This window comes from Trichomycterus rosablanca, chromosome 14 (genome assembly GCF_030014385.1).
Source record: "Trichomycterus rosablanca isolate fTriRos1 chromosome 14, fTriRos1.hap1, whole genome shotgun sequence".
NCBI lineage: Eukaryota > Metazoa > Chordata > Actinopteri > Siluriformes > Trichomycteridae > Trichomycterus > Trichomycterus rosablanca.
The window spans coordinates 31,695,220-31,719,232 of record NC_086001.1 but is presented as its reverse complement, the minus strand read 5'-3'; the positions used below and the strand labels follow the sequence as shown (position 1 = coordinate 31,719,232).

Here is a 24,013-nt window from a genome sequence, read left to right as displayed (position 1 = left end):
AATTTGCTCAAGGCCACACATTTTTCAAGTCCAGAGGAGCTATAGCTCTTCTACAATATCCTTCTGCACACTGTATTGGACAAAACAGTGACGCAACTGCTGGCTAAGGGATTTGAGGTAAAAGGGTCACCCATAGGCTCCCCTCAGAGTGAGCTCGTTTCATTGCTGCATCCTTTCATTTTAATTACAATCATGGACAATCTTGTCCCATCCAAACAAGGTAAAGTTTTTCTTTCTCACTATGTGTTCACTATGGTGACGGTATATTTCGTATCATTGTTTTGAAAAGCATTTTTAATCCCGTGTATCATTGTTTGAACAGCATTTTAAATCATGTTTCTGTGTGATTTCAGTAGAGGATGCTTCTTGCAGCACCACCACAGAGGTCCTGAGTTCAACAGAAATATCTGCAGATCCTGTTGATGAATTCCCAATTCAATGTAAATAACAGAAAAATTCGATTTCAACACCATTCAGAACAGAGAAAAAACATTTAGCATTAGTTTATATGTTGGGTTAAATGTTTTCTAATTAACCATAAAAACCTTTTATGCGTGCGTTTTAAACATTGTGACTGACTGCGTTTCTCCTTTCTATGATACAAAGGCACAAAACCAAGAAGGAAAAGAATGAAACAGGTCCAGGACTTCTTTAGAGGAGTGAGCCAGACAATCAGACGACCTCTCAGCAGAGGATTCCATTCCAGCTGAATCCACGATGCTGATTCATTTTCATTTTAAGTTCTATTTAGCAATTAAACATTGTAAGAGACGTTCTAAATAATACTAAAGCGAGTGTAGCTGCACACTTTCCAATTGGTATACTAAATGTACAAGGTATTTCAAAAGTGAACAGACAGGGATGAGATTGTTTAACTATCTCTCTGGCTATAGTTCATTGCTTATATGTATCTCAACAATCTGATTAGTTTTGAAGTGATTTGGGTGAAAGTATTCCTTTTGTGGGACTTGAGCTCCTCTAATGATTGGATTGTTTGTGGGCTAAGTTATTTGAATGGGTTTAATTACAATAGACCAAAACTGATCAGTTTAAAACTTTTCATGTTACCTTTTGCCACTTTACTTCAGTATTATTATTATACTGACTGACCGTAGCTTTAAAACAAATATAAACATGTCTGTTGTAAGCTTTAAACAGTATTACTAGAGGAAATGCATTTTTTCTGGATCTAATACGCTGTTCTTCATTATAAATCAGTAAAAGCTGAATCATGAAGAATGGAAACCCTTTTTACTTTGCAGAAATGCAGGATAGAAGCATTTTCACTAGCTGCTACAACTATAAGCATGTGGAATAAGTTTTAACACAAGGGTAGATAATTCATACATGTACCAGCCAGCCCACCATAAATCATGGTCTCAGACTCATTTAGTGTAATTGACACTTTCATCAACGAATAAAAACGAGATGAAAATGTTTGGCAGGGACGACATCCAATCAGAACTGATTTAGTTTTGGAGAGTTAGGGAGAGATCCAATCATAACTACTTTAGCGTATGTGGAGAGGCGGGACAAGCCGGGTAGCCATCCTATCAGTACTAATTTCTTTTGCAGTACCGCTGTAAGACCACACTCGCACACATTTGATCTGAACCCAGGAAGACCAGACTAGCCTGTGAACTGTCGTTACTCATGGAACCAGGTTAACTCCACAATGTCAACAGGGAGAAAGTGGAGAGCCGATATATAGACACATTCCTCATTTCACATCGTGAAAAACAAGACGATGTGTAAACCATCTGGGGCGACGATCTCGGGTAAAAACACAACAAATCTAAAACCACTTCTGGCACTGCTGGCAGTATAATGGCAACATAATGGCACTGCTGCTTTTACGGTACCCAGTTTTATAAAGAATGTAATATGCAATTTGTTATGAACAATGCATATATTTTTCAGGCAGAGCAGGCCTACTGGTCATTAATATTTTGTTAATCTTATGCTCAATAAGCAAGGTCAGGTAAATAAAGATGTTTGAAATAAGTTACATCTGGTTTGTGTGTATTGCACATTCAAACATTAATAATATTCCATAACTGGTTAAAAATGTTTCATTTTGTGTAAGTGTGCATAATTACTTAAATAATTCAAGTGAACTGATTAAAAAGCATTTACATTTTACACCCTTTATATGTATTTTAGTCTAGGGCTGGGCAATTTTCACGATTAATTCGGTTAATTCGCATGAACGTTTACACCCGATGTTAGAAATGTGACAATCGTGATTGTTTACATACTTTATATTTTAATTAAAATACCAACATGTCACGAGGCAGAAACTGACCAGACGCTCACGAAACATAAATCATGGAAAGTTTAATATCAAAAGGGTGAAAACAGTGTACAAAATCGGGTAGAATGCAAAACCAGCGGATAAACTAAACAGTAAACGGAAGACAACAAGGATTATACACGGTAACGGTTAGATTCAGAAATAAGGAGCGCAAACACGATCGGCAAAACGAGACACAAACAGAAGAGTTTAATTAAGATTCACTGAATCAAACACCGCTGAACTGAATCAAAACTCCGGAGATGGTAAGCGTGATCAGGATTGGCTGACCGGGACATGTGAGTCACGTGACAGTCCGGGGGAGCACGGGAATTGTAGTCCATATAGTTAGAAGCAGACCGTGCCCCCTCCATCCACCCCCAATAACAAGAGGACAAAATCAAAGCTGAGCTGAGTGATTACTTGATGCCCCCCCAGTGTAGCTACTGATACAGACTCACTCAGTGGTGGAAACAGTACAGTACAGGCTCGTGTTCCTTTTAAGAAACCTGTAAATAACTTTTTGTAGTTCTTTTCCTAATGTAAGGAGGCTCTGCTGCACATTATTTAAAATAAGAGTTGTTTGTGAGATATTCTTATAAAGGATATAGATAATTCAGATTTCTATTTTGTTTTAATTATTGTTAATTATTGTGATATTGTTTTTGTTATAAGTTTGAGTCCCTTGAAAGGATAATTATAGGTGGTGCTGTTACTATTTTTGCACTTCTGCAGTCTTTTAAATTACAATGCAAAAAAAAAAGAAATTTGAGTCTTGTTTCAATTGCATTATACAAGAAAAAAAAAAAACTAAATCATAATCAACAATCGGTTATAATTTTAAAATAATAGAGATTTTTTTATTTGGCAAAATCGCCCAGCCCTATTTTAGTCGACTGAAACTAAAACTAGACTAAAACTAAAACAATTCAGATGACTAAATTATGACTAAAACTAAATTACATTTTAGTCAAAAGACTATGACTAAAACTAAATCAAAATTTGCTGTCAAAATTAACACTGACGGGTGGTTCCATGAGTAACCCAAAAAATAGGTCCAGACAGTGTAGATCTTTAACCATACAGGTTTCTGAAGGCTTCTGCTAACGGTAAAAACAATCAAACCTTTTAAGATTTGAGCTTTTTTCCAGGAATAAGAAGGATCGAGAGCTCTGGGAGGTCTTTCTGGGTGAGTAGGAGATGATGAAGGTTTGATATCTATGCAAGGTTTAAGTCTCTATTCACAGGACCTCACAGGACCTCACCGGACCTCCAGGACGTCACGATAGCGTAACGGTAGACCTCTATAAATTAAGGGCTGGATTGTGTCTAACTGCATTTCTTGCTTGTTTTCTCGACGCAGGTCAACGAGCATCTCGATCCGGAAGACGAGGAGATTCTTCTTACAGTTACCAGCAGCTTCTTTGTTTATTAAATAAATAAATTGTTCAATAAAGACGTGAACTGTACCGTCGTCTGTGTGTCTGTGTGTTATTAGCACGTTTTTAGGCGTCTGTGTGCACAGACTTTGATAGGACACCCAAAAGACGGGTATGATACCGATTGAGATGCATCTCCAATTTAACTGGAGGCCACCTGTGGTCAATTGGTTTGATTGGATACGATTGGGGATTGCAGACACCTGCTTATACGAGGTCCCACAGTCCACAGTGGCCATGGGGTCAAAGGAATCGTCTACAGACCTCAGAGGCATAGATCTGGGCAAGGGTACAGACCACCAACATCCATAAATGGAAGAAGTCTGGCCTGGCCGGGAGGTGAGCAGGAACCTCCGGCGTATCCTTGTGGAGACGTGAGAACCTTCCAGAAGATCAACCATTTGAACTAGGTGCTAAAATGCACCTAGAGGTCTCTCGGACCACGAGAAACACGTTATGTCTGGTGGAGACCAGGCACCCGGCTAATGCTGCACCTACTGTGAAGCATGGTGGTGGCAGTGCTGATAGAGGGGAAGATGAATGCAGCTGATCCGTCCTGCAGTGCTTATATATTTTATTTATTTGTATTAAACAGCACTGAAACACACTCATGTTAGGACGACCATTTGAGGTTTTCAGTGTATTTCACTGTGCACATTCTTTGAAAGTAAAATTGTTTTATTTAATTTATTTTTGTTTATTTAAAATAATACTATTAAACCTACATCTCTCCGATGGTCTGACTGATGAGCTGTCTGTTCTGACATACTGTTTAAGCCCGGCTAGCTCAGTCGGTAGAACATGAGACTCTTAATTTCAGGGTCGTGGGTTCGAGCCCCATGTTGGGTGACTATCCTCATTTAACATCTACTGAAACCAAAAAACACCGTTTGAAACACCGGGGCATTAAAAAGATCTCACACTTGTCAAAAACACAGTTTGAAGCCCAGGTTAATAGAACCTGCTAGTTAGAGAAGGCTCACTTGTTTGTTAATGTACGAAAGTGATAGTGGCCTGTAAGGGGATTGAGTCCATTATTTTATTGATTGTAAGCATTTATAAAGGTCATGACACGTTCATTAGGTGAAATCATTAAAGAGAGCGTGACCTATACAGGGATCGAACTTGCGACCTTGGCGTTATTAGCTCCACGCTCTAACCAACTGAGCTAACCGGCGGGTACATCGAGTTTCTGTAGATCTCTGTACATAATTCTACACTGACTCCATTCAACCAGCTGCACGGCAGCACAAAAACCATTTGATGGTCTGCACACTTTTAGTGTGTCTCAGTTTGTTCATGCTATGATGTGAGTTATTTCTCCTGCTAAATTATTTAAATTGAATTAAGGTGGTGAAGTTTTTACTCAACAATAAAAAGTTATATTTAACATAACTGTTCAGTACATTGTTTATTTTAAGTAGTGCACTAAGTAGGGAGTAGGCGTCATTTGAGAGGAGGCCGATAGTCTCTACTCAAAACAGCAGACTGAACGAACTGGCAAAGTTAGCTAAAGAAAGAAATGCTCTGAACAAACCTTTTTTATATTTTAGACATGCTTTTTTTATCCCCTTGTGTTTTTAAAGTTTTCTCATTTTGCACATAATGCTAAACTAATATTTTTATTTTATCGGTGGTCCATTCACTCCACTATAGATAATCACATTATTTCCCAGTAATAGTTTATCCTAAAGATTTATACCTTTATTATTACTATTTACGTATTAATGTTTACTAAAGCAATGAGCCACAAGAGGCCGTGCATTACTGTGATTTTAGCACGGGGATGACGTTTTTGGAACGACACAAAGCGGAGTGCCTAAAACTTCTTTCCCCGTGCTAAAATCATAACAGTAATGCACGGTCTCGAGTGGCTTATTGCTTTTATAAAACGGCGGTCAACATAAAATATAATAAATACAACAACGTTTAATTCAAAAATGTATTTATTGTGTATAAACTTACAATAAAGCGTTCTTCCGCGACGCAAGATAGTTCGATTAACAGTGTTGCTAGGCAACATGAGGGCGAAAATAACATTAACTATTGTATTCAGTGGCGTATTTATATGGACACACTCACTATATTTTATATTTATGTATTTTAGCTTGTTTGGTACAATCTGATGAGTCACACTTGTGTCTAAGTGCTGATAAATGAGCAAAGCAGCTCCAACACTGTGAGCATAATTTCTGTAAAATGTGAATGCACTGGTGTTTTTTGAGATTACTCTGTATATTAAAACTCTTTCCACACTGTGAGCACTGATACAGCTTCTTTCCAGTGTGAATGCGCTGGTGTGTTTTGAGAGCACTCTGTTGATTAAAACCCTTTCCACACTGTGAGCACTAATACGGTTTCTCTCCAGTGTGAATGCGCTGGTGTTTTTTCAGATCACTCTTTCTATTAAAACTCTTTCCACATTGAGAGCACTGATGTGGTTTCTCTTCAGTGTGAATGCGCTGGTGTACATTGAGATTACCCTGTTGATTAAAACTCTTCCCACACTGTGAGCACGGATATGGCTTAACTCCAGTGTGAATGCGCTGGTGTGTTCTGAGAGTACTCAGACACCTAAAGCTCTTCCCACACTGTGAACACTGACATGGTTTCTCTCCACTGTGAATGCGCTGGTGTATTTTAAGCTCACTCTTTGTATTAAAACTATTTCCACACTGTGAGCACTGATACGGTTTCTCTCCACTGTGAATGCGCTGGTGTATTTTAAGCTCAGTCTTTGTATTAAAACTATATCCACACTGTGAGCACTGATACGGTTTCGCTCCAGTGTGAATGCGCTGGTGTGTTTTGAGAGTGCTCAGACACCTAAAGCTCTTCCCACACTGGGAGCACTGATAAGGTTTCGCTCCAGTGTGAATGCGCTGGTGGTTTTTGAAAGTGCTCAGACACCTAAAGCTCTTCCCACACTGGGAGCACTGATACGGTTTCTCTCCAGTGTGAATGAGCTGGTGGGTTTTGAGAGCACCCCGGGTACTGAAGATCTTCCCACACTGTGAGCAGACGTTTCCTTCTTCCTGTGTGGGACTGAGAGAGGTGTTAATGCTGACAGTACCAGAGGACGTTTGCTGATTACTGGAGCTTCTGGTGGGCGTCAGATCCTCATGTTCAGTCTTAATCTTCACCAGAGTCTCATATTTAACATGGTTGCAGCTCTTGATGTGATTGTGGAGCTGATTTTGGGTTGTAGAGGAACGTGGACACGAGGAGCAGCAGAAATCCTTGTTCAGTTCTGAAGCAGAAAATAATCAAATACATTTATAACATTATAAATAATCAAACACATTTATAACATTATAAATAATCAAATACATTTATAACATTATAAATAATCAAATACATTTATAACATTATAAATAATCAAATACATTTATAACATTATAAATAATCAAATACATTTATAACATTATAAATAATAAATACATTTATAACATTATAAATAATCAAATACATTTATAACATTATAAATAATCAATTACATTTATAACATTATAAATAATCAAATACATTTATAACATTATAAATAATCATATACATTTATAACATTATAAATAATAAATACATTTATAACATTATAAATAATAAATACATTTATAACATTATAAATAATCAAATACATTTATAACATTATAAATAATCAAACACATTTATAACATTATAAATAATCAAATACATTTATAAGATTATAAATAATCAATTACATTTATAACATTATAAATAATTAAATACATTTTTAACATTATAAATAATCAAATACATTTATAACATTATAAATAATAAATACATTTATAACATTATAAATAATCAAATACATTTATAACATTATGAATAATAAAATACATGAATACATTTATAACATTATAAATAATAAATACATTTATAACATTATAAATAATAAATACATTTATAACATTATAAATAATCAAATACATTTATAACATTATAAATAATCAAATACATTTATAAGATTATAAATAATCAATTACATTTATAACATTATAAATAATTAAATACATTTTTAACATTATAAATAATCAAATACATTTATAACATTATAAATAATAAATACATTTATAACATTATAAATAATCAAATACATTTATAACATTATGAATAATAAAATACATGAATACATTTATAACATTATAAATAATAAATACATTTATAACATTATAAATAATAAATACATTTATAACATTATAAATAATAATATACATTTATAACCAGAGGTGGAAAGATTTACTCGTGTTACTGTAATTGAGTAGTTTTTTTGTGTACTTGTACTTTTTTAAGTAGATTTTACAGCCTGTAATTTTACTTTTACTTAAGTATGTTTTGTATTAAGAATTGTAATTCGCTACATTTTAAATAACATCCGTTACTGAGTAAAAAACAAAAACAAAGAAAACAATAAAAACTCGACATCTGAGAATTTATGAAACTGTTCTTTAGAGTCGGGCTGCGAACTGAATCACTGAGTTAACGAGTCAGAAATGACTCACTCCGTATCATTATGATGTTGTGCATAAACAACTCCATGAATCAGTTCATTTGGTGAAGAGATTCAAATGTATGAACCAATCAGAGCTTCAGAATTCAGATTCTGAATTGACAGTTTAGTGAACGAATCACCAATTTAAGCTTTTTAGCGGGAAAGTCGTGAGAATAAATATAGTTTTCATTAGTTAGGTGAATAAAACAGTTGGGTCTGGTTTTATATATTCTAAAAACATACAAGATGCTCTTATATAAAGTGGAATGTATCCCTAATGGAACAACACACGGATATAGATCAGGTAAGCAGATAAGTGGTTATGATTTTCTGCTGCTGTGATTGATCTGGGTCGCGGTTCTGCTGTTTACGGTACGCTTTCATTTTGCAACGAAAGCATTATGAAATTGTGATTTATTATGTTTATTAATATAATTTATTTGAGTATTTATTGAAGTAAAAAGGACAGCATCAATGTGATTGTAAGATTCTGTTGGTGTTTTTTTTATTTTGATCATGTTCCTATGATGGGGTAAAAAGTATATTTTATGTAAGTGCGACCCTGACAGTAATCTGCTGCATGGCTGGTGAGCTGTGTGTGATCTGCTGTATCATTCATCTATCAACTGTTGAAAAATAATGTCCCTACTTCTAATCAAAAAAGTAACGAAGTAACGTTTACTCTGAGTACATTTTAAATGAATTACTTTTTACTTGAGTAGATTTTTAGACTAGTAACTTTACTCATACTTAAGTAAAAAAATTATCAAAGTAATAGTACTTTTACTTGAGTACAATATTTTAGTATTCTTTCCTCTGTAAAATACATTTATAACATAATAAATAATAAAACACATTTATAACATTATACATAATCAAATACATTTATAACATTATAAATAATAAATACTGTTAGTAATTGTTAAACTGAGATCTGATGCTAAAGTCCTGTAACGTGATTCATCCTGCATTCATCATTTCCTGCTCACACTGATCTGCATGAGCACAATACAAGCTTTCACTGTATGATGCTTCATCCCAGGTTCCTCTGATTCTATTCAATCCAAATCTTATTTTACTCAAGATAAAAAATATCTTACTGAGTTCATCTTTATCTTCAGGTTCTTCCTTCTTCACAGGCTTCATCTGGAAACCTCCACACTGTTGGTCCTCTGGAGTGAGGTGTTCCTCAGAGGTGACGTGTTCCACAGGGATCGAGGTTCCTTCACCTGAAATTTCTTTGTTTTGTGAAAGAAGAAAAATAAGTTTGTTATTGTTGGTAGTAACGACCAACATCTTTATTAAGCACTTAAGTTAGAACTAACAGACACGTACTTCTATACTATCTGTCAAAAAACACGACCTATAAACCTTTGTTCACACAGGGTTTCAGCAGATTTAATAATACTAATAATAATAATAATAAAACCCCAAATCAGAAAAAGTTGGGACAGTATGGAAAAAGCAAATAATAATATAAACTGCAGGCAGGCCGGTCCAGTACCCGTATCCTCTTCTTCCACAGCCACGCCTTTGTAATGTGTGCAGCAGGTGGTTTTGCATCGTCTTGTTAAAAAATACTAGCCGCTCAGGTGGCGCAGCGATAAAAACACACGCTGCAACCAGAGCCGGATTTCAAGTACATCGTAGCGTCATGATCTTTTCAGAAACACGGCTAAACCACAGTGTGGTGGAACTGATGAAGAGCTGATGTAGGTAATGAAGAGCTTCTGTGGTGGAGTTTGCCTTTATGTAAACAAAACATGGTGCATGGACTCTGCTATAGTTAATACCTACTGCTCTGCTGACCTGGAATACCTGGTTATAACGTGTAGACCCTTTATAACCAGGTATTATAACCACCAGAGGTTTCCTGCATTGTTACTGCTGCAATTTATATCCCTCCAGATGTTAATGCTAATGTAAACCCAGATGGAGTCTTTATTGTTTCTGGAGACTTTAATCACTGCAGTTTAAGATCTGGACTTCCAAAGTTTCATCAGAAGAGGACTAAAAATTTTGGACCAAGTTTACACAAATGTTGCTGATGCCTAGAAAGCTCCACCCCTCCCCCACCTGGGCCAGTCTGATCACCAGTCTTTGTTCCTGCTCCCCAAGTACACCCCAGTCATCAGACGTCTGAGACCCACAGTGAGGACAGTTAAGATCTGGATGGAAGGTGCAGACTCATCTCTCCAGGACCATCAGCACAAACAATCACGTATATATTGAATATATCAGCTTTTATACTCGACTTTATTTATTCTCATTCATTACCCAATCATTCAGCCACTTGTATTCACCTGGCATTACTCTGTAATTATATACTAGTGTAAACACGGTACAGTCAGCATCTGTTTAATCTTCTTTATCTTCTGTCTCCTCATTTCACTCACCTGCTCACTTATGCACTAAATATACTAAAATATTACAAGAAATTCAGACACGACCAAATCAGGAGAAATGATTTTGCTCAAGTCTTACTGAGTTCATCTTTATCTTCAGGTTCTTCTTTCTTCACAGGCTTCATCTGGAAACCTCCACACTGTTGGTCCTCTGAGAAGAGCAGTTCCACAGAAGCCACAAGTTCTGCAGGGATTAAAGTGACTTCACCTGAAATTCATCAATATGAGAAGAAGAATCTCAACAACTGGAGGAAACTGAAGGTTGTGGGTTTGGTTCCTAATAGGGATGTCCCGATCCGATCTCACAGATCGGGATCGGGGCCGATCAAGGCATTTTTAACTGATCGGAAATCGGCTTTAGTAATGTCGATCATAACCCGATCTTTTGTTTTACGTCAGCATGTCCGCTGTGTGGAAATACTTTAAATTGGAAAGTGAAACGAGTCCAACAGCGGTGTAATGTCTGTAATGCGAGCGTTTCACGAGGCGGTGGGAGCAGAGCTGCGTTCATTACTGTAGAATTTTACTGTTTATATGGTGTGTGAGTCGAGGATCACTCCGGTTTACAAAACAATAACTTTTAATCCGAGTATGAAAACTTCAGGACCAGAACATACAGATTTTACGAGTTTACGTGTTACAAGACTGAACGACATCTCAGTATCAAGCTCTCTGATTGGCTTAGTTATGTAACCGAGCGTCGTAGTGATGCACTCGCTTAATAAAGAAATAAAATACACGGTATATTCACTAATTGTCGGGAGCAAAACACTTTGTTAACTTATTCTGTTCCGAATAGCGGACAGCCAGAGCCGAGCACGCTATCCCATGCACTATGGAAGCCCCAAAGGGTCAAAACACACTCACTTTGCGTAGAAACGTCCATCAAACCATTGTCACAATACAAGCACTTTAAGAACTGGCTTTCCTTCATAACAAAAGAGTGACTTTCCATTTTATTTTGGTATTCAGGTTTTACTGTAATGCTGTTAAGTAACTTATTTGTTTTTTTATATTCAAGTTAAGCTGCTACACCACTTGTGAGTGGAGATTTTTGTTCATTTTTAGTGTATCACTGCATTAAACAGAATTATGTTCTTTGAATATAAAGTTCAAAGTGAAACTGTAATTATCTCACTTCATTTTCACTACAATGCTGCACTAGGTTTGTTAACTTTTATTTTGTAAAAGAACATTAAGCAATAGCTTGGATGCAGGCAATTTTTTTCCTACAGCACTGCAGAGCTATTCAGTTGTTAAACATGTACATTGAATTAATTTGAATAACTGTAATGTACTTGAAGTGTGCACCGTGTAAACAGTGTTATCTAGTTCTTATCTAGACAATATCTAGAAAATACAAGTATCGGTTTGAGAATTGGTATCGGATCGGGATCAAAATTAAAGATCGGGATCAAGAACAAAAACGCATGATCGGGACATCCCTAGTTCCTAATCATAAATAAATCCTAGTTAGATTAAAACTTAAATCCAGACACTGTACTGTACTACACTAAACTGTACTACACTGTCTGGTGAAAAAGTGGCATCATGCTCTATATTTACTTACAGAAAAAATCATCATCATCATCATCATCATCATCCTCCTTTTGTATTATTTTCTTCTGGAATTCTTCATGTTGTAGATCCACAGGGGTGACGTCTCCCTCTTCTGCTGACTGCATTATTAAAGATCTAATAGACAGACAGACAGACTATTCAACTATAAACAAAGTTCAACTATAAACAAAGTTCAACTATAAACAATATTCAACTATAAACAAAGTTCAACTATAAACAAAGTTCAACTATAAACAATATTCAACTATAAACAAAGTTCAACTATAAACAAAGTTTAAAAATATGACGTGTTTATATAAAACTGTGAGATTTAATCATGAAGAAACTCAGTTTCGCTCAATTGATTCATTTTGCTGGATCGGTTCAATGAATCGGTTCATCAGTACTGAATCATATGTGATGCTAACAGTTAGCGGAGCAGCTAAAAGTTTGTGTGTTTAAATAAAACTGAAGTTAAATCTCCTCAAATCCTCACAGTGATGTTTTATTATGAACTCTAGTTTTATTATTAATTAGAATGTGGTTATAATTAAATATAAGGGTTATAATTAAATACATATTTTACTTACAGATGAGGCTCTACAGTACAAACACAGCAGCTTCTTGTTCTTATGATGTTTAATGGCGGTTGGCAGAACAACTTAAGACGCACCAGCGTCACCAACTGGACTGGAGTTGAACAGCAGCTTAGCAGTAAAACATCTCCATTAGCACATCTGGATTAGTGGTGTGCGATACTGCAAAATTTGATATCGATCCGATACCAAGTAAATACAGGGCCAGTATCGCCGATATCGATCCGATACCGATACTTTGTACTTACTTTCATGTAGGGAAGAGCAGTGTATCATGATTTATGAGGTGAATGTATCATCAATTTGCTTTGACTAATAAATGATTTTGTGTAAATTAGTTCATCATGTGCAGTGAAAACCCACTACAGTTTATAGGTGAATATAAAGTAATTTTATTAATGTAATAAACTAATGAAGTCTGGGGTTTTTGTTGAGAAACAATTATATAATAAGAAACATAATTCCCCCTCTCATTGTACACTCTGGCTTTTTGTAAAATAAAGTACAGAAAAAGTTCAGAGAGTCTCCAGCATATACATAGCGGCTCTCTGATTCTCACAAGTCAGATAAAATCTCCCGGAATCTACAACGAGCGGCCAAGAACGACACACACACACTCACACACACACACACACATGAAGGAGACACAGACTTTTTTACTACGACTGCATATTAAATCCGTTATCTGATATACAATCTAGTGCACTGTGTAGGAAACATAAATCAATTGTCTAATATACTGTCTAGTGCAATAAGAAGGGAACATAAATCTATGATCAAAAATACAATCTAGTGCACTCTGTAGGGAACATAATTAATTATGTAATACAGTATCTAGTGAACTGTGTAGGGAAAATAAACCAATTGTCTAATTCACTATCTAGTGCACTACGTAGTGCACTATGTAAGGAACATAAATCCGTTATCTGATATACAATTTAGTTCACTATGTAGGGAACATAAATTCATATCTAAAATACTATCTAGTGCACTATGTAGGGAAGCGACTCCTTCAGCTTCCAACTGCTTGGATTGCTGAGTACTATCAACTTAGTGAATCGACTCTTTCGAGTCTATTCCTGTCCTTCGACTTAAAAAAAACGGATTAAAGAATCGACTCAAAGAATCATTTGATTCATTTGAACGCGCAGACTCACTCGCTCTCCCGCTGTGAGCTTCTCAAACTAGAGGTGGGCGATACCGGGAATTTTGGTATCGATCCGATACCAAGTAAATGCAGGGCCAGTATCGCCGATATCGATACCAATACTTTTTAATATTTAAGCTTCATAGATCCAAAGGATCCAAAAGACCTAGGATAGAATTTCGCCAAACATTGTACGTGACAACAAAATACTTTATTATCACAATCAACATTTTTGTTTAGAAACAATGGAACAGTAACAAAACAAGGTTTGCCTTAACATTAGGAAAATAAATCTTTTTTGAGGTAGAAAAGGAGAAACCACAATACAAAAATAAAATAAAAATTCTCCCCTCACTAGACATCTTTTCTAGTTCTTTCTTTCTTTTTTCAAATAGAATTGTTCTTAGGAAAAACAATAAAAAATAAGGAATTTTCTTCCTTTCAGTGCAATTCTGTTTTTTCTTAAATAAACAGAGTGTAAAAAAATATCACTCAACACAACTTAAAACAAAATCTCCTGAGGTAGAGGGCTGACAAACCACAATACAACAAAATTAACACACCACAACAAATACTGTAAACAGTTTCAAACTTGTTCTTTTTTTCAAGTCGAACAATACAAGAAAATAATACAAAGAATAAGGAATTTCTTCCCTTCAGTGCACTTCTGGCTTTAAACAAAATAAAAACAATAAGTGAAAATTAAATAAAGAAAGTATAAATAAAGAAAGAATACAGCTACACTGTGCCCCCCCGTTGAGAACAAAGGATTAGAGGTTTTTATTTAAGAACAGTATCATGTCTCTCTCCGTACTGTGATGTGTCGACTCGAGGAGAGCGCTGAGTGGACGGGTCAGGCTGAGCCTACCTGCATGGCTGTTTGGCTGAGCGCCGCTGAGCCACGTGACGGTGCAACAACAAAAGACGAGAGGGGGGAGGGGGGGGAGGGTGCTACTCTTACAGACAGAGAGACTGAAACTATTTGTAAACAAACACAACACGATCTACAAATAAAAAACACTATTTGTAAACAAACACATCACGATCTACAAATAAAAAACACTATTTGTAAACAAACACAACACGATCTACAAATAAAAAACACTATTTGTAAACAAACACAACACGATCTACAAATAAAAAACACTATTTGTAAACAAACACAACACGATCTACAAATAAAAAACACTATTTGTAAACAAACACAACACGATCTACAAATAAAAAACACTATTTGTAAACAAACACAACACGATCTACAAATAAAAAACACTATTTGTAAACAAACACAACACGATCTACAAATAAAAAACACTATTTGTAAACAAACACAACACGATCTACAAATAAAAAACACTATTTGTAAACAAACACAACACGATCTACAAATAAAAAACACTATTTGTAAACAAACACAACACGATCTACAAATAGAAAACACGACTATTTAACGCACACAATGTGATTTACAAATGCAAAACGCCACTGTTGCAAATGCATATGTGACTTTCAAATAAATGCACAGCAGTTTTCTAATACACTGCACTTCACAAACAAATAGAACACGTTTTACAAATACAAACGCTGTTCTGCAAATGCCGTTCGTGAATCACGTGACTTTTGGCTGCACTGTTCTGGCGCTCGTGTCACTTTTGTCATATTTTCTCACAAATACATCCCGACTCGTACAAATGCATCACACCTGAGCAGTAGGGGTCGCGGTGGGTCCACGTTACAACATGTGAATGAGCGAGAAGAAGCCACTCCAGCCGGCTTGTGAGTGTAGGTGGATGAAGCGTTTTGCCTTTTTGAATGAATGATTATTTTATACTATAGGTCGCGCATCTCGATAGAGCCACTGATCTGTGTCTGTCATATATCTCAAGTTTATTTATTTATTAGGATTTTACCGTCATGTTTTAAACTTTGGTTACATTAATAACAGGAACGGTAGTTACTCATTACACGAGGTTTAACAGTTTACAAGTTTAATATCAAACACAGTCATGGACAATTTAGTGTCTCCAGTTCACCTCGCTTACACGTCTTTGGACTGTAGGAGGAAACGGAAGCTCCAGGAGGAAACTCACGCATGTCAATACATTCCCGTCCATTTACTGATTTCTTAACAACACCACATCCTGAGTCTCTGGAGGACGTGTCTACATTTTAACATATGTAGTTTGGGTGTACATTCTGCACATTAAAATGTATCCAGGTCACACGGGTAACACTCTTTAAAAAAAAAAAAATCAGTAAATAATGTCCACAATAACGTTATAATAATAATGAAGTTACAATGAGATTAAATTCTCTGCATTGTCCTAAATTACCACTCAGCCTTGCTGTCATAAGGTTCCCTTCCCAGCTAACACAGAACGTTCCCGTAACATTAGATTTTGGTTCCCCTATGGTTATTTTTAGGGAACCATCCCATAACGTTATGGTAACGTTCTATTTTCGTTAAAAAATCAGCGCTGTTCCCGGAACGTTCCGGGAACTATGAAACCTAACGTTCTCTCATGGTTTTATGAAAACTAAAAGAGAACGTTATCTAAAAGTTGCCTTAAGGTTTTCTTTCTTATGTGTATAAAGTAACGTTCCAGTAACGTTCCCGGAAGGTTTTTAAGTTAACCCAGCTAGCACAATCATCTGGCCCAGTTCCCACTTTTCTATCGGCACAGTCGGCCGAGTGTCAGAATCGACCAGAATCAGTGTAACCAGATCCGGCCCAGTTGTTACCACAGCTGGGTTTGGCTGCCCAGGAAAAAATGTACTGTGAAGTTTTACAGTAAAACTGTTAAGTTTACAGTTGAACCATAAAAGTTCACAGTTCTACTGTCATTTTTAGTTTGACCATGAGTACAACTGTGAACTCTCATGTTACCATGAAGTTCATTCTAACCTTTTCAGTGTTTAATAATATTGACTGTAAAGTTTACAGTAAAACTGTTAAGTTTACAGTTGAATCATAATAGTTCACAGTTCTACTGTCATTTTTACAGTTTGACCATGAGTACAACTGTGAACTCTCATGTTACCACGAAGTTCATGGTAACCTTTTCAGTGTTTAATAATATTGACTGTGAAGTTTACAGTAAAACTGTTAAGTTTACAGTTGAACCATAATAGTTCATAGTTCTACTGTCACTTTTACAGCTTGACCATAAGTACAACTGTGAACTCTCATGTTACCATGAAGTTCATGGCCACCTCCTCTGGTGTTTAATAATATTGACTGTGAAGTTTACAGTTCAACTGTAAACATGATATTGTTGAATTGTGAAATTCAGTCAACTTACAGTTTAAAGTTCAACTAGGAATAGTTCATAGTCACCTCTTCTAATGTTTGATGTTTACAGTAATTTACAGTTTAACTATGGTCACATAGGTAAATGACAATACTCAAATATCAAGACAATAATAATGTATATAATATTTATGGATTATTTAAAGTAGGTATGTGAATGAAGGGTGTAAATGTATGTGTGTGGGGGTAAGTTAATTACATGACATGAAAAACATCAGACAGATGACTTTATAACCTTTTATTCTGCCTGTTCTGAGCAAACCTCTCTTCTACACACATCATGTCAGACATCATGTCAGTCTGGACATCTGGGCATGCGCACATGCGCACTTGATTTGAGACCGTTATTTCAACCAAGCGTCTCGAGCTTCGCGTCAGGTGAACCGCGGAAATACAAATTTAGTGTCAGTTTCAGTGATTTAATTCTCAAAAACGAGTCTGTTAAAGTCCGCGCTGTGTATCTGCTTAAAGATAAAGTTCCTGCCACATGTGTTATTGAGTCAGAACTTATTAAAGAACAAGAATCTGACGACGGAAAATCTCATCAACGGTTAAACTGTTTATCTGGAAAGTGAGAAATGGATAAAAAGACGTTGGTGAAGCGGCGCGCGCTAAACCCTGAAGTTCGATGGTAAGTCATTAACTTAAACAGTTTATAATAATAAACAATAATATATTTACTATGCCTAATATAATAATAATATAATATAATATAAATGCTTTTAATATTTCCTACAAGACAGTTCACCTTTTATATCTTATTTATACACGTCTTAATTAAAAGTGAACGTTAACCTGCAAGTTGCTCCTAAATAGTGGAGGTCCAGCATTTTCTTTGGAATGATGGGTGATATGTGTGCTTTAAATTATTGCTGTGAAACTGGGGCAGTTGATCAAAGTTTATATGATTTATTCAGGAAATGTCTATTAACACACATTTCAGGTTTTCCTACTCTTTCCCTACTCCCTATAAAACCTGGGCACCACCTAAGCCCAAGCCCAGTGACCACACCACGTAAGCCCACCAACAACCCAGGGAAAACCCTGCATTTGTGCCACTGTGTTTAAGCTATTGTAGCATTCTGTTAACTACAGATTTTAAATATGAAATTAAAAACAGTATTTTTATTCCAGGAAAATGACCACATGTCAAGGAGGGATGCTGCGGTTGAGAGAGTCTCAGTGTCCAACAGAGAAGACCCGGGTATTGTAGATAACAGTATCTGCCTACATTTACATCAGCACATAAGGATGGGTTTTTCATATTCTTGTTCATGATAGTAGCAGCAAGTTTCAGTACATTGCTTTACAACCACATCCACAGAATGTTACTGTTTTTGTAGATAACTCAGATAACTACATATTCTAAATCATTTCATTCTAGGACTATGCTGTAAAAGAGAAAATTACAAGGAGGCCTGGATCTGGGAAACTTAAAGTAGGTGCTAATTGATTTTTTAAAAACAGATTGTGTTTAAAATAAATTTGTGTTAAAATATGTAAAACAACTCACTTCTTTACAGTTTTGGTGCTGACAATGTCTTTTCATCCATCCATTCATCTGCCTTTGTGCCCGGCTGCATATCTATATATGCTTAAAGCCCTGACTGTTTTCAGCTTCTGTTGGGTGTGTTACTAAATGCTAAACTGTGTACTGATTGCATAGCTGCTGATATTAATTGTTTGATTCTTTTTCTAGTAACTAGTGAATCAGACGGGCCATGCCAATCCATCTTAAGGCAGTCTGAGCTACTAAAATAATGAAATTAAAAAGAGAGAAGATCTGTCTGCGTCAGTGCTTTAGTGCAGATGAAGGTAAGTCATGTTTTTCAGCAATAAATATTTTTTGCACCATAACAATTAATGGTAATTAATGATACGCTTACCAAATATATGCCTTATGATACATCAGATGTAAGACATTGCTGATGAAATATATTAGGGCCCCTGTAGCTTAGAGGTGATGGCGGCAAATGTTTGATTATTTTTATTTATTTATTTATTTATTTATTTTTTGCATTTTTAAAGGTGGCCGAACAGATTTCCCCATGAAGGAGGTCCAGAAAGTGTACTTCACCAGCAAATTCAACAATGTGGACAAGCTAGGAAAACAAGAGGTGTAATTCATGTCACAATTCACACCCCACATACACTCAGACATAGGACACATCCAAGCACCCAATACTGCCATAATTAAATGCATAAGGAATGCTTATGAATGAGATTTTTCATTATGTATGTATAGAGTTTATATATAGATTTATACCACAATACATTATTCAGTTATATAATTGTATATTATATTACTTTATAATAAAATTATATTATTGTATAATTACCATCGTAAAATAAATTATTAAGTGTAATATAATTATGTTATTATATAACAAATACAATCTATTACTATTATTTTCTATATTACTATTACTATAGTACATTTAATATTACAATATAGAATGCCAAGTTGGTACATGTGTTATCAGTTTACTATTTAGAAGGAATCCTTACCAGTTGTTTTTGTGCCTGTGTTTGAAATCATACCGTTGCTTAATAAATGGCAAAGAGCCAAAGATACAGTTCTGAGTTGTGAGATCTATACACTGTATTGTATAATTGATGTCAAAGTACAGTGATTACAGTCAAAGTAAACTGTGAAGTTCAGAGGAAAACTGTTTACCAAGTTCACAGTGGAACTGTTAAACATCACAGTAAAATAATCAATCAGGTTTACAGTTTTACTATGAAATTGTTTATAGTAGAACTGAGAAATAATTAATGGTCAAACTGTGAAAGTTCATAGTGCAACTGTCAACTAGATTACTATGAAAGTTCACAGTAGAACCATGAAGTGGCCAAATTACCATCAATTCATAGTAGAACTGTAAAATAATTCAGTTTTACTATGAAATTGTTTATAGTAGAACTGTGAGATAATTCAGTGTTTTACTGTGAAAGTTCATAGTGGAACTGTCAACTAGATTACTATGAAAGTTTACAGTAGAACCATGAAGTGGCCAAATTACCATCAAAAATTCATAGTAGAACTGTAGTAAATTTTTTCCTGGGGAGTAACTACCCCAACACTGCTCAGGTAGCTTTAGAGAGGACTACAGTCAGTCCTAGACGTTCTTCCAAGCAGTTTCTCTAATGTCATGTTTTGTTTTCCAACTCACACATTCACACCAGTAGAAGTTTAAAAATAACACTACTAACCAACTAGTCTATAAGCACAAGAGGATTCATCTTTATAGACGGTGCTGTTTATGCTTTTACACTTTAAAATATGAGTTTTTTTTAATTACAACAAACACAACGGCAACAAATAATAATAATAAAAATGAAATAATAATAATAATAATGTCACAAATTTGTACACAAGCAACAAGCTGTAATTTATTTCTAGCACCACTAGATGGAGACAATGTCTGTACAACATTTTGAACTTCACTTTAAAAGTCAGTTAAATGTGTTTTATTGTAGTAAGAATGAAAGTATGAGCTGATCTTTGTCTCATTGTGTAGCTTTGATGAAGAAAAAGCCGCTGGGTCAGTGTGTAACAGGAGGTTTGGAGTGAAGGTGGGTGTGTGTGGATAAAAGCTTCCAGCACCTGGTATTCCCAGGCGGTCTCCCATCCAAGAACTAACCAGGCCCGACCCTGCTTAGCTTCCGAGATCGGGTGTTCTCAGGGTGGTGTGGCCGTAAGCGAGAGATGGTGTATGCAAGCTGCTTCTTATAGACGTCCGTCGTTCAGCCTTTCACTCCGCTGTGTGTCGTCTTTTACTTTCTCTGTTCTACACGCAGCTTTTCAAATAGAAGATCCTGAAACAGTGACAAAACACACAGAGAACCACACACACCGCTCAGCTGCTGCTGCTGATCCTCTTTCACCTGCATTTAGTACAAAACACCAACAACAAATCATCTGGATTCAACCTTTTCTTAACCATGTACCAGAAAAGTCACTCACTGCTGCCTACAAAACCACACAAAACACTTTATACAGAAGAACCTTTAACTATCTCTTACTTTTATTTTCATTTTATAAATAGATACATAAGTAATTAAAGGTTTAAAAAGCAAGTGTTTAGGTTCATTCATCATTTTAACACAGATTACAAACTAATCAAGCTCGTCACATTTCCGACATTGTTCACGTAAACAAAAATCTGAAGTGGAAGCACAAGATTCATTTATTTATAGACGGTGCTGCTTATGGTTTTACACTTTAAAACGTGAACAGTTAAAAAACAAACACAACATTAACAATTAATAATAATAATAATAAAGTCACAAATCTACCTATTCAACAAGATGTAATGTATCTCTAGCACCACTAGATGAGGATGATGAACTCCACATGATTATAAACTCCACTTTAAAAGTCAGTTAAACGGATTTTAAGATTTTAATTTGGCTTTTTTTAGTTTAGCTAATAATGAATGCAGTACAAGGAGACCTTTGATTTTTAAAGAGAGTTAAACAAAGGTTTTTTTTGTAATATTGTGTAATATTTATTTGTTCTTTCTTATGTACCAGAAAAGTTGTCATTGCTTCCTGCAACACCTTACAAAACAACTTTTCTAGCCGATGTGATGTTGTATTGAAACCAAAATAAATAATTTATTCATAAATAATAAGTAACAGGTGTAAATTATAAAAAACAAATGGGCCCCTTATATAGCATAGATTGCTCCCCCTTTTCCATTTTTGTTCATTACATTTTACAATTTTCCAAACTTTTACTGTGATACATTTGCCGTATGTAAATTTGTTAGAGAATTGTTGGACCAACTTAAAAAACTTACTTCAGTTGGTAACATGTAAATGAATTAAGTTTCATTAAGTTTAAAAGTTAGATTAACACAATTTCTTTCAGTCAGTTTTCAAACAAATAGTTTGCATTAATGCAACTTAAATTTATGGTCAACTTCAACTTAAGTCAACTTAAAGTTTTAAAATTTTCCAACTCAGTTATTTGTTTTACTTAAAAGTAAATTGTTACTCCTTACCAATCTACTAGTATGGTTTCAGATAATAGAACTTTTGTTATAACCTTAGTGCGTCATTTTAGTTTGTTACACCTACTTAAAATACATTTTTAATAATTCCACACAGACCAACACAGAAGTGTTGGGGCTTAAACCATCAACCTTCTGATTACTGGAATACCCCTACCTGTTACTTCTTCAATATGTACCAACATTAAGAAACCTAACCTCAATTTACATACGCTGTTAAATTTTATGAGCAATGGTAATTGGTTAAGGTACTGAACTAGTGTTCAGAAGGTCACTAGTTTAAGCCCCATTACTACCAAGTTGCCACTGTTGGGCCGCTAAACAAGGCCAAAGACAGTATTGACCTGTAGATGGTGAAATACCTAAATTCTTTGCAATTTGCGCTGAGAAACATTGATGAAACTTGGCTCAGAGTGGTTAACCATGAACCACCATTGCTTGTGTAGACTAAGCCTGTGGTGGATGCTCCTTTTAAATTTACTCTTGATTACCTCACCTGTTCAGAATAGTGTTACTTGTATTACCTTTGTCTTATTTTGACAGTTTCTACTTTTTAAAAAAAATAGCAAATTCTCCAAGGAATTTTGAGACCCACCTGGAAGCAGTTGAAGTACCAACAGTGCCCGTATACCATCTTTTGAGAACCAGTTTTAATATTTTCTGCCTTGCGAAAAAAGCCACAATGCAAAGTGTTTAAACAAATCACCAAAGCAACTCATTAACCTAGCAAATAAAGTTAATAAAGTAAGAAAATAAAGAGGCAAATGAACGTCTGTGTTTTCTTTACTTTAGTCAGCAAATCAACCTGAACTAAAGATTCACCCTTTCACCCTGGATCCTCTGAGGATTATTAATGTACCTGCTAAATTCAGCTTTATTTCAGGTGGAACTGCCAGGAGAACTACAGTTCTTCAATTCTCTAGTAACAAAGAAGTGATGAAGACGTTGCTGATCATCCTCCTGTTTCTTACAGGTAAGTGTGATTATTTTAAGAGTAATAGTTAACCACATAACCTGTTTATTATTTAGTCCTTGTGTGGAAACAGAAGTCCGCTTTCAGAATCCATTCAGCAGTCAATCATCCAGTAAAATATAAACTCATTGACAATGTGTCTGTGCATAGAAGATTAGCATATTGCAGTAGCATTCCTGCTTAATCCATATTTATAGTATATAGAAACATTTCACTCAAGAGGGTATTTTCCAGTTCTTACATCAAAAAAGAAGCTTTAAGGTACTCAAGTTAATCGCCAAGCAAGCAGAGTAGCAAACGCTCTTTAGCTTCTTACAAGAAGTGCTAAAGCTACCTCCAAATACAAGAAAAAAGTTACTCATTTTTTTCTGGTGCCCCCAAGATTAAAAGAACTGATCAAAAGTAAATAAATGGTGCCTAAAACCACATCTGTCCCAGAGAATAATAATAATAATAATAATAATAATAATTTAAAAAACAACTGGCACAAAAACACAAAACTTTTATGTGACCACCCCCTTGTGAAAGCTTTATGTTATGTTATCTTGTAAGCCACAGTGGGACCAGATTGCATAATGTGGGTAGCTGGAAAAAAAAAGTAAAAAAAAAAAAAAAAACTCGGTGTACTAGTTAAAAATGTGTGAATGATGGGACATGTGAATCGATAAATGCCGTAATAGATGGAAAAGTTTAACATTTACATTTATATGTATGAAATTTAAAATAGTTAGGAGTGGCAATAAGAGTTTTTTTTTGGAACCA

The 24,013-nt window shown here is 35.3% G+C and overlaps 1 protein-coding gene, 2 long non-coding RNA genes and 2 pseudogenes across 3 annotated transcripts in view; 2 read left to right on the top strand and 3 right to left on the bottom strand.

Moving 5' to 3' along the window:
• Positions 1-255: 255 nt before the first annotated feature.
• On the top strand, positions 256-3,762 carry LOC134326019 (uncharacterized). Its single transcript, XR_010014450.1, has 3 exons — positions 256-440; positions 607-763; positions 3,657-3,762. It is a non-coding gene; the product is annotated as an uncharacterized LOC134326019 (long non-coding RNA).
• A 1,898-nt stretch (positions 3,763-5,660) lies between these two features.
• LOC134326294 (zinc finger protein 345-like) overlaps positions 5,661-24,013 on the bottom strand; it is an 88,150-nt gene continuing 69,797 nt past the window's right edge. The window contains exons 6-7 of the mRNA XM_063008454.1: positions 11,294-11,303; positions 5,661-6,743 (exon numbers count right to left, since the gene is read on the bottom strand). Of these exons, the coding sequence (XP_062864524.1) occupies positions 6,081-6,743; positions 11,294-11,303 (673 nt within the window). The 3' untranslated portion in view covers positions 5,661-6,080. The remainder of the gene's footprint in view (positions 6,744-11,293; positions 11,304-24,013) is intronic.
• On the top strand, positions 17,676-19,520 carry LOC134326024 (uncharacterized). The gene is made up of 5 exons (XR_010014455.1): positions 17,676-17,891; positions 18,395-18,464; positions 18,645-18,698; positions 18,960-19,075; positions 19,289-19,520. It is a non-coding gene; the product is annotated as an uncharacterized LOC134326024 (long non-coding RNA).
• Positions 20,856-20,964, bottom strand: LOC134327172 (5S ribosomal RNA; annotated as a pseudogene).
• Positions 21,038-24,013, bottom strand: part of LOC134327053 (uncharacterized protein K02A2.6-like) — a 13,727-nt pseudogene continuing 10,751 nt past the window's right edge.